We start from the raw sequence: 11,207 nt of genomic DNA, 5'->3' as shown, positions 1-11,207 counted from the left end.
ATGACAATCCGGCACCAGGGCCAGCAGTACAGGCCGAGGATGGCATTTCTCCAGAAGGTAAGCTGGTCTGTCACCTGGGCTCTGGGAGGTGCGCGGGGACCCAACTCTGAGAAGTGTCCGCGGAGATGCTGGGCAGGCTCAGCGCGATCGTGTGGGCAGGAGCGGAGGGCATCCCTTGTGGTCCGTTAATGCTGCTGCTGCTGCTATTAGACGACTTCTTTGCAGTGTGTGTGTGTGTGTGTGTGTGTGTGTGTGTGTGTGTGAAAGACTATCATCATTAGGTTTCCATGTAACCTGTCTGTAGTGGAGACCGGAAGCCAGGGGCGATGGTCTGCTGCAGGCTCAGAACTACCTGTTACTCAGGAGAGGAGGGTGCCCGAGGCAGTTCAGCCCAGGCTGTCACCTGCAAGACTGTCTCCGGATATCGTTATAAGGCACCCAGATGTTAAATTAACATTTTGGGGGGTTATTTTTTCAGATCCCAAACTGCAGTATTTTAAAGTGTGTGAGTGTGTGTGTGTGTGTGTGTGTGTGGGGGGGTGACTGTGTACACATCGATCATGCAATGCTATATTTGTAGGATAAAGGACACCCCCACGCCCAGCACCCCCAGGCCCCCCATTGGAGCGTGTGTATCTGTTATCTCAGGTCTCTGTGCCGGCAGCAGAAGTCGGAACCTTTCTCTTCGGCCACAGACTGTCTCAGACCAGGTGGCCTGGCACAGGCTGTTCCGTGGTCGCGGGGCGGTAACATGCGTCTTGCCGGGGGATGTGTTTGGAAACGAAGTGGCTCACTTTGTTGTGAACTCCTCAGATAGCCAGTGTCTGGAGAGATCGTCAGCGGATTAGGTCCTCGGTCACTTGTCCACCCTTCCTTCCGTCCACAGCTGCCTTTCATGGGCGCCGTGTCCACCCCCTGAGGCTTATCTTGTTGAGTGGAATTAGCCGAATGCCCGGTGACAAGTGGAGCCCTGAGGCCCTGGAGCTCAGTACGCGGTGTAGTCAGTGCCCAACGGTCCTGATTTGCCCGGGACGTTCAATGCTGAAACCCGGACAGTGCCGGGCGCACTGGACCGCTGGCCACACCCCTTCGCCCACTTCTAGGAGCTTGTGTTGTATCCAGGCAGTGGAGGTGTGAGGCTCATCCATAAAACAGGCGGAAGGTTGTCAGAAAGGACCCCAGAGCCGATATTGCAGACACCAGTTCCTAAACGCAGAGGAGACCACCTAAACCCCCTATCTGAAAGCCATGGTCATCTTCCAGGATTCCCCAAGACTGCCTTCTTCCTCCCCCAGACAGGCAGGCCTGGAGGCCCGGGGAGGAACAGTCTGGAGATTCTCTCCTTGTCTTCCGAACCTCAGACGTTCTTGCCATCATGGCTGTTGTCTAGCAGAGTCTCCTCTCTTTACCTTGGCCTTCGGACTGGAGTCTGGTCTCCAGCCTCTCCCCCCACCATCGCACTCTTACCTCTTCCACCCCAGCCTCTCCCTCCACCCCTCTCAGCCTCCCTTCCACCCCCCCCCCCGCCCACTCTCCACTGCTTCCACCCCAGCCTCTCCCTCCACCCCCCTCAGCTTCCCTTCCACCCCACCCCACTCTCCACTGCTTCCACCCCAGCTTCCCTCTCCTCCACCCCAGCCTCCTTCTCCACCCCTCCCCCACTCTCCATCGCTTCCACCCTAGCCTCACCCTCCTCCACCCCAGCCTCCTTCTCCACCCCTCCCCCACTCTCCATCCCCTAGCCTCACCCTCCTCCACCCCTGCCTCACCCTCCTCCACCTCACTACTGAGGTCCTCGCCAGGTACACAGCTCCCTAGAGCAGGAGGCAGGATAGAACCAAGGTGTGCAGAGCAGGTCTCAGGAGCCCGCGCCAGGGGATCCTTAGTGATGAACCTGCTGAACTAGATGTCCAGCCTGCCGAAGGACCCGGACTAAAGGCCTGTGGGCCTGTGTGCACCTGCCATTCACTACTCAAACAGTCAAGGAATATTTATGAAGTATTTGTATTCCCCAACGGGGGCCTTACATACACCATCTCATTTATTCCTTAAGACAGTGGCATTATAAAACATGCACAGGTGAAATAGCATGATGGTTTGCAGACTCACCAGGGGTTGGGATGGTCCGGAGTGAGCAGGAGGCTGACGGACAGGAAGGCTGGAGGGAAGGGCCCAGAACTGGGGGCTTCGAATGTTGTGCCGAGGAGTTTGCTGCTCTCTGTGTTCAGGGAGAAGCTGTTTGATGTTTTAAAATCAGAGATGAATGAAATGAGTTGGTTTACAGGTTAGAAAGGTGATTCTGATGAGAGGGTATGAGTTCTTCTCTACCCTGGCTGCACTTTGAGAAATATTGCTCTCAAGTTACCCTCCTTAGAGTTTCTGATTCACTTAAGAGGTAATTAAGTAATTAAGTGGGGTAGAGACCAAGCATTGGCTTTTTAAATTGTTTTTTTTAAAAAAAATATTTTTATTGATTTCAGAGAAGAAAGGAGAAGGAGGGAGAGAGATAGAAACATCAGTGATGAGAGCGAATCATTGATTGGCTGCCTCCTGCATGCCCCCTACGAGGGATCAAGCCTGAAACCTGGGAATCAAACCATGACCTCCTGGTTCATAGGTCAATCCTCAACCACTGAGCCACCCCAGCAGGGCTAATTTATTTATTTATTTATTTTTTTTGAGAGAGAAACATCAACTTGTTCCACTTGTTTATGCAATCACTGGTTGATTCTTGTATATGCCCTGACCTGGAATCAAACCCGCAATCTTGGCATGTTGGACCATCCCAGCCCCTGGTGAGTCTGCTCTAACCAACTGAGCCACGCCAGCCGGGCAGCACAGGTATTTTAAATAGAGCCTCTCAAGTGATTGAATGCACAGCTAGGATGAAAGCCCCTAGGGCATTTGAGCAACTCTGGAGACATTTTGGGTTGTCACCGCTGGGGAGGGGGATGCCATGGGCATCTTGTGGGTCAAGGCAGGGTGCACAGGACAGCCAGCCCCACAGCCCAGACGGATCTCCCCAGGTATCAGCGGCACCTCGGCTGGAGGGTGCGTTTCAGAGGGCAGATGCCAGGTGGGCAAAGCCTGAGAGCCAGGATGGGGGCCAGAGAGGAGACACGTCAGACACAAAAGCAGAGTCCACAGAGGTTGGCCGCTGCCGGCCCGGGTCACCGAGGACGCTCCTGGGGCTTTTGACCAGGGTGTAAAGAGCAGGTTTTGGGGAAAGACTGTGAGCCCCCATTAGGGTATGGCGCTTTCGAGGGTCTTCCAGGCGCCGCGGTCCGATGGCCGGGAGGTCAGCTGGCCTCCGTGTGGCCAGGCGCCTTAGCAGGAGCCCCTTCCGCTTTGTTGCAAAACCACCTCCTGGTCCTGGTCGCTTTCCCCATCTGTGTACAGAAACGTCCTGATTATTATCATCCCCCCTGGGAGCCTTCCTAGGCTGAAAGGAAAATTCCAGCCCCACAGATCTTGCGCATGAGTGACAGGTCCTTAATGCGAGGCACGGGCGTGGGCGTGGAGGGTGGGATGCGGAGGCCGTCAAAGCCCTCATCTCTGCTCCTTCGTGATGTGGGGGTTCCCTGTCACGCCGGCCGTCACACCGCAGCACGTTGGCATCTGAGAGAAGCAACGTGGGCCTGACGCCCCACCACCCCTGCCCCCAACACGGGGTCCGGCGGGGTCCAGCACAGCCTGGATCTGTGACATTTCCGTGTTGCCTGGGAAGGCGACGTGGCTGCCTGGAGGCGCCGGGAGCTGAGTCTGGTTAGGAGTGGGCACTGACATTTGGGGTGGGGATGGCCATCCTCTCCCTCGTTCCTAGAGGACTGCCCGCCGGACGGAAGTCGGCAGCCGTTTGGAGCAGAAAGACACGGGCTTGTCGCTCCCTGGAGAGCTTGGGAGATAGCCGGGCTCTCTCCTGTCTGCGATGGGCAAAGGGGTTTCGGATGGAGGCAACGCACAGACCAAAGCAAACATTCTCTGGCTTGGGCCGCCGTGACCAAGTGCCACAGGCTGGGGGGCCCAAGCAAGGGGACTTGATTTGCTCACAGTTTTGGAGATCATGGTGCTGGCGGGGTTGGTTTCGTCCGCGGCCTCTGTCCTGGGCGGCCAGATGGCTGTTTTCTCCCGTGTCCTCTGTGGTCTTCCGTCCGCGTGTGTCTGTGCCCTCGTTTCCTTCTGAAAAGCACACCAGTCGTCATGGAGTCGGAGCCACACGAATGGCCTCATTTTAACTCCATTACCTCTTTTATTTAAAACAATAGATTTGTATCGATTTCAGAGAGGAAGGGAGAGGGAGAGATGGAAACATCAATGATGGGAGAGAATCATTGACCGGCTGCCTCCTGCACAACCCACACTGGAGATCGAGCCCGCAACCCGGGCATGTGCCCTTGACCGGGAACCGAACCGTGACCTCTTGGTTCATAGGTCAACGCTCAACCACGGAGCCACTCCGGCCGGGTTCCTTCACCTTTTTAAAGACCCTCTGTCCAAACGGAGTCACATTCCGAGGTCCTGGGGGTTAGGACTTCAATGTAGGAATGTGGAGGGGGCGCAGTTCAGCCTCTGACAGAGTTTCTCAGAGGCGGTGCCACCAGCCAGAGTCCTAGCCTTTCCTCGCTGGGGGGCTGGGGAGACCCTCCAAGGAGAGTCCTGAGGAGAAGGATTGGCATCCCAATGGGCCCAACTCCCTCAGGATGTTCTCGAGGTCCGTGTATGCCCCCTCCTTTCTGGGAACGGTGATCCACCTGCCAGAAAGAAATCTGACTCCCCTCATTGTGTTGTAAAAATAGCTCTCATTATTCCTCCTCGGAAGGTTATTTTCAAGCTCTTTATAACTAGATTTTAATTTTAATTTTTTATTTTTTTTTAACGCGAAGAGAAGGGATCAAATTCCCTGACTTTCTCTCTCAGGGAAACTCAGGTTTCTAACTCGTGGGGTGGGTTTCTACTTCTTCTCCAGTATCGGGGCCCTCTGTTTCCTCGAAATGCTGCTGTTTCATCTAAAAAATCATTTTACAATAAATGTGGGATTTCACCTGGCCGGCCCTCGGGCCCCAAAGTCAGGCGCTTCTTGAAGTAGCATTTGAAGCCACAGCTCATGGCTAGCTGAGAACTCGGAAGGAGTGACTCCCACAACCCGTGGCTCCTGGGTCCCCTGGCCACGTCCAGGGGGAGTGAGGCCACCTCCCAGCCCCCCACCCCCTTCCTGGGGCGCCTCTTAGCTCCCCTCCCTGCTGTAGCCGCTCTGCGGACCCAGTGGCCTGAGATACTGCCAGGCCTAGACATTGCAGACCAAGGACCGAGGCTCCGAATGAAGCAGAGAGGAAGTTTCCATCCCAGAGCAAGCCTGTGAGCCAGGAAAGTGTCCTCGCAGAGGAAGCCGGCTTGCCGTCGGTCTTGCACGAGGAGCCCCAGGCCCCCCTTGGCCCCCGGTCAGTCTTGCTCTCTGGCTGAGCCACTGGCACTGTGCCCAGAGCGGCCTTGACCATGCACTTGATCCTGGTTGTTTCTCGAGATGCTGGTTTAGCCACAGATTGAAAGTGGACTCTCAGCCCTCAGCAGTGACTCAGGACGTCGTCCCACACCCTTCCCTCCTTGAGGAGGTGGGGACCTTCCAGCTCAGGAGCTGGCTGGCCGAGGGGCAGGGGGCAGGTCTAATTTGTCCAAATCAGGCTTCCTCGGCATGATTCCCGCCCCCTCCAGGGCAGCCGGGTCAATCTCTCTCTAATGCTATATCTTTTTTTTTTAAATCCTCACCTGAGGATATTTTCCCCATTGATTTTTAGAGAGAATAGAAGGAAGGGAGGAGGGGGAGAGAGAGACATACACACATTGACCCAAGAGAGACACATTGATTGGTTGCTTCCCGCAGGCACCTGAACTAGGGGACTCAACCTGCAATTGAGGTACGAGGTACCTTGACAGGGAATTGAATTCTCAAGTGGCCGATGCTCTAACCACTGAGCTGCCAGCCAGGGCGCTCATGCTCTATTTTTAAAATTTGTTTTATTGCTGTGGAACACTTCATACAAGAATGTTAAGTGTACGAACAATATGGTAGAGCAGATCCCTAGAATCTATCCATGTTGCTTAACTGACACTTTATGCCCTTTTACTAGCAACTCCCTCTTCCCCTCCCTCCACTCTTTGATTTATTTCGCCTGTTAGACACTTCGCATAAGTGGAAGCATGTAGGCTTCCTGCCACTGGCTTATATCACTTAGCAAAATGTCCTCCAGGTTCATCCGTGTTGTTGCATGCGGCAGAATTTCTTATTTTTTTAAAGGCTGAAAAAGATTCCATTGTATGCATGTGCCACGTTTTCTGTACCGGTTCATCCACCAGTGGACATAGGTTGTTTTCACATCGTGGCTACAGTGGATTATGCTGCAGAGCACACGGGAGTGCTCACAGCTCTTCGAGATCCTGATTTCGGTTCTTTCTGAGAAATGCCCAGAGGCGGGGCTGCTGGGTGGCATGGTGATTCCGTGTAATTTTTGGAGGAACCTCCATACTGTTTTTCATTTTGGGTTCGCATCAACAGAGGACTGCGAAGGTTCCCATTTCAGTGTCCTCACTTTCCTGCGTGGAGAAGCCGGGCCTTCTCACTCCTCCCCCTCCCCCCATGGAGCACAGCCCTCCCTCCCTGTCGAGGGAAATCCTGCTCTCTCCATGCACACTGCTTTTTCATCCTCGCAGCCTCCTCTTCTTCCTGGTTCTCATTCCAGTCAGTATCCTCCCTATTTTTTTGATGCAGCATTCAGCCTGCCTTTGCCATCTCACACATGCTTACTTTGTGCGTGGCTCGATGCTAAGTGCTTTACACGATCGATCTCACTTAATCTCCGCATCATTCCTCTGATGGCGAGGCACTTGCAATCTCCATTTTACGGAGAAATGAGTCTTAGTGAGATGCAGCAGTTCACCCGGCGCATACTTTGGAGCAGGGGTTTGAACGGAGCGTTTTAGTCACTCAGGTCCCTAGTGTTTATCTCAGTTAAATTTCTATTTTCCTTCAAATGTCTTCCCAGCTCTCCGAGGATGGGGACTATCTCTTTTACTTTGTTGTATCCTCCGCAGTGCTGGGCATGCAATACATACTCAGTAAATATGTGCTTAATCAGTAAACATATTTAATGGGTCAGTAGAGCTAGGTTTTTATTCCCAGGCATCTGAACACAGCCCTACATGCAAAGTTTCAAAGATGCATTAATTGTACAAATGCTACAAATGATGATTCTGTCAATAACCACTAGCATATGTCTCCTTATAAAGCATCTATTTATGTTTATATGACTTTGTCCTTATTTATCTTCATGCAGTATAACATATATCATGCCTTATAAAGTATTTTCACACAATTAATTAGATTCTAAGAGATTAGAAAACCATACTTTGTAACGCGGGGCCGTGTTCAGAGGCCTAGAGAGTGTATTTTATTACATAGCAGGAGAATGATGGTGATGCCACCAGGTGGGTTAAATCGAGGGGAGGAGGTAGACCAGTGAGCTCTTTCAGTGTGGGGAGCAGACAGGTTGGTTTTCAGGTGCAACCCCCTCACGAGGACAGGTCCAGCTGTGCACAGCTGCCCCGACTTCCGGAGAGGGAATCTTGGCCAGTGGCTCTGGGAGGAATGGCCCTTGCAGGGTTTCGAGCACAGAGGTGACATGTTCTAAAATGATGAAAGGACCCACTCTGACCGCTCCGTTGAGACTAGACCGAGGGGCTGACGTGTCACAGTGAAGCCCCATCACTTCCTGCCCAGACTACAGCGACAGCTTCGGCGACATCTCCCGCTTTTCTCTACTGGGGCAACTTCTTCAGGCTTCAGTGTCTTCCCTCTGCCATAGACCACGTTTCCAAAACGCAGGCCACCCCTCAGAAACAGCTGCTGGAACAAAATCCGCACGCTGGGCGTGGCATTCGCGGTCCCTGCGATCGGGCCTCCACCCGTCCCTCCAGCCTCGCCCTCTGACTGCTTTCTGTCCCTCTCACTCCCTCCCATGCTTTTGCTCATCCTCCCCCTTTCTGTCCAGGAAAAGCCTTGGTTGTCAAGTCCCATCTTCTCCTGAAAGTCTGTGCAGAATCTCCAAGTCAGGACGAGTCTCCCGAGCACTCCTACAGCGAGGGCACGGGTGCCTGGAGCACACTGCTCCTCTAGTTCTGGTGGCCCTACTCAGGGCCACCCACGTGGGTCGCTGTGTGTCCATCTTTGTGTCCCTTGATCCCTCCGTGCCGGGCAAAAAGCCCGACTCAGCCTCTGATACGGTCCCCCTGGGCCACACCGATTGCTTCTGCCTTGCAGATTGAAGCGCTAGTGAAGGACATGCAGAGCCCGGAGACAGGGGTCCGAATGCAGAACCAGAAGATCCTGGTCACCAGCATCCCTCATGCCATGACAGGTAACCCGTCCTGTGACTTAGTTTTGTCCTGGAACAGACCACATGGGGGGGGGGGGGGGCGCGCGGAACGGGTGGTGGTGGTGGGGCCTGGTGAACTACCATTCGTGGGTCACATTTGGCTCGCGGCCTATATTTATAAATAAAGTTTTATTGGAACATGTCCACATCTCCACTTATGTATTGTCTTTGGCTGCTTTTATACGACCATGTAAAGAGCTTTGCAGAGAGATGGTATCACTGCCCACAAAACCGAAAATATTTACCCTCTAGTCCTTTCCAGAATACGTTCTCTGACTGCTGGGCCCCAGGCCCCTTCTGCAGAAGGGGTCAGAAGGGAAGGAGAAAAGGACTCAGAAGGTCACTTTGTGAAGCTTTTCCACCCAGGAGGTCATTTGAAAAAACCGTTTACTGTGACTTTTTGTTTGTTTGCCTTGTTTGTTTTTGTTTTAACGAAATCAGGTAGCAGAAAATAACTATTTGGCAGAAAAAAAACTGGTCTTTGTTCTATCCTCCGCTACCTTCTAATTTACATTCAGATCCTTCTTCTTCTTCTTCTTTTTTAAAAAATATATTTTATTGACTTTTTACAGAGAGAAAGGGAGAGGGATAGAGAGTTAGAAATGTCGATGAGAGAGAAACATCGACCAGCCACCTCCTGCACACCTCCCACCGGGGATGTGCCCGCAACCAAGGCACATGCCCTTGACTGGAATCGAACCCGGGACCTCCCAGTCTGCAGGCCGATGCTCTATCCACTGAGCCAAACCGGTCAGGGCCAGACCCTTCTTGACCACCCCGTGGGGATGGCACCCTTGTGTCCTTTCTCTGGGTGTGGGACAAAGGGATGCAGAGCATCACTTGAGCGCATGGGCAGAAAGAGCCGGACCCCAAAGTAAGAATGCATTTTGTGTGGCATACGCTTTATGCTTTGGGGTTGCAGCGGAAGGCATGTTTCCCATGGAGGTATATTGACTGCAGAAGATAAACACTAGGGGTCTGGGTGGCTACAATGCTCCGTTCAAATCCCTGCTCCAAAGTATACGCTAGATAAATCGCTACATCTCACTAAGACTCATTTCTCTGTAAAACAGAGATTGCCCTGCCAGCTGGGGCCTCGCTGTGTGCTGAGCTCCCAGTGAGCCCTCACTCGCGCCCCCCCCCCCCCGCCACGACCTGACTATTAGTTTCTCACTCAGGTGCCCTGGCCTTTGCAGAGGCAAGCTGGCTCCCTTTATGACAGCCTGGAAGAAGGGTTTCCCCCACCAGCCATGTGTCACTCAGGGTTCCTTGAGTGCAAGCAACAGAAGACCCACTCTGGCTCGTTGGAGCAAGAGAGGAATTGATTGGAATGTGACAGGGCAGCTCACATAAGAAAGGGAAACGGATGAGCCAGACTTGGGAAAGGCTAGGAACCCGAGTAGCCTGGGCACCCCAAGAGCAGGGATCAAAGGGCAGACTTTTCAGGGTGCCTCTGGCCTCCCCCAGCAGTTAAGAGGCAGCCGTGGCAATTCTCCCCACCCTGGTTGCCACTGACTTTGGCCTGAATTCTCCACTAGATTCGGAAGCCCACCAGGGGCAGAATCTCCTCTTGCTCATCTGGGTAACCCCAGCGCTTAGCAGAGCTGGGGGTCAGGGTAGAGATCTAATAAAAGTTCACTGAGTGAGTGAGCCAGTCCTGGTCTAGCACTTGACACTGAGTCAGGCTCCCTGGGATTGAATCCGTTGGGTGCCTTTTCTAGCTATGTAGCCCTAACCTCCATGTTCTCACTCTAGAAGCAGGCGTGGCAATTCCTGTCTAAGAGAATGAGCGCAGGAATTACATGAGGTAGTACCGTGCCTGAGGCCAGCACACGGCGGATACTGGGAGAGTGGCAGTGGCTCACAATTTCCCACACGGTGTCAGTTGATAGACTCTGTCAAGTCAGGGAAAGATACAATCATCCCCATTTTACAGAGGGGGCCCTGGAGACGCTAAGAGGTCCAGCAACTTGTCCCCATGTCACTCGACTCCTACATGGCCGAGCTTGGACTTGAGCCCAGTTATGTGACTCCAGGGTCCATACTCTTATTCCTATCAATGTGCATTCACTGCTTCCCTCCCTTGCACACGGGGTGCACTTGGTTCCTGGGTGAGGTGCCCACCTGCCATGCTTCCCCTCGCTCCTCCTGCTGGTGAACCCCAGGGGCTGTTGGAACAGGACGCAGGGAAGGCCTTGTCTTGCAGCTGCAGATCAGCACTAATAAAAGCTAATTGAGTAATTGGCATCCATCTCCTCGGATGGCAGGACTTCTGGGGACGCAGATGGCTGATGTAGGAGCCCGCACAGACCACATGGTGCAGATGCCAGGGGCCTGTAAACTCATTTGACTTATTTCAGGGAGCAGTCAAGCGGATGAGCAAACCCTTGGCTCCTTGGTGGAGCGCGCTATTCCGTCTGCTGTCTGTCTGGGTCTTTCTCTCTCGGTCTGCATAACCTGTGTAGCATTCAATGAGACGTGGGTGGAAAGTCTAAAACAGCCAGTCCTCCCCTTGCCTTAGCTGGTTTGGCTCAGTGGATAGAGCATCAGCCTGCGAACTGAAGGGTCCCAGGTTCGATTCTGGTCTAGGGCACATGCCTGGGTTGTGGGCTCGATCTCCAGTAGGGGGTGTGCAGGAGGCACCCGATCCATGATTCTCTAGCATCATCGGTGTTTCGATCTCTCTCCCTCTCCCTTCCTCTCTGAAATCAATAAAAACATAAAATAAATAAATAAAACAGCCAGCCCTCAGATTTTAAATGAAGTTTGCTTTTGCAGGGG

The 11,207-nt window shown here is 53.2% G+C and overlaps 1 protein-coding gene across 2 annotated transcripts in view; it reads left to right on the top strand.

Moving 5' to 3' along the window:
- RGS9 (regulator of G protein signaling 9) overlaps positions 1–11,207 on the top strand; it is a 50,416-nt gene continuing 39,209 nt past the window's right edge. For both annotated transcript variants that reach the window (XM_008149397.3, XM_008149396.3), the window contains exons 1-2: positions 1–57; positions 8,312–8,408. In XM_008149397.3, coding sequence (XP_008147619.1) covers positions 1–57; positions 8,312–8,408 — 154 coding nt within the window. The remainder of the gene's footprint in view (positions 58–8,311; positions 8,409–11,207) is intronic.

Source organism: Eptesicus fuscus, chromosome 20 (assembly GCF_027574615.1).
Source record: "Eptesicus fuscus isolate TK198812 chromosome 20, DD_ASM_mEF_20220401, whole genome shotgun sequence".
In the NCBI taxonomy this organism is placed as follows: Eukaryota; Metazoa; Chordata; class Mammalia; order Chiroptera; family Vespertilionidae; genus Eptesicus; species Eptesicus fuscus.
This window is presented reverse-complemented; position numbering and strand designations above follow the sequence as displayed.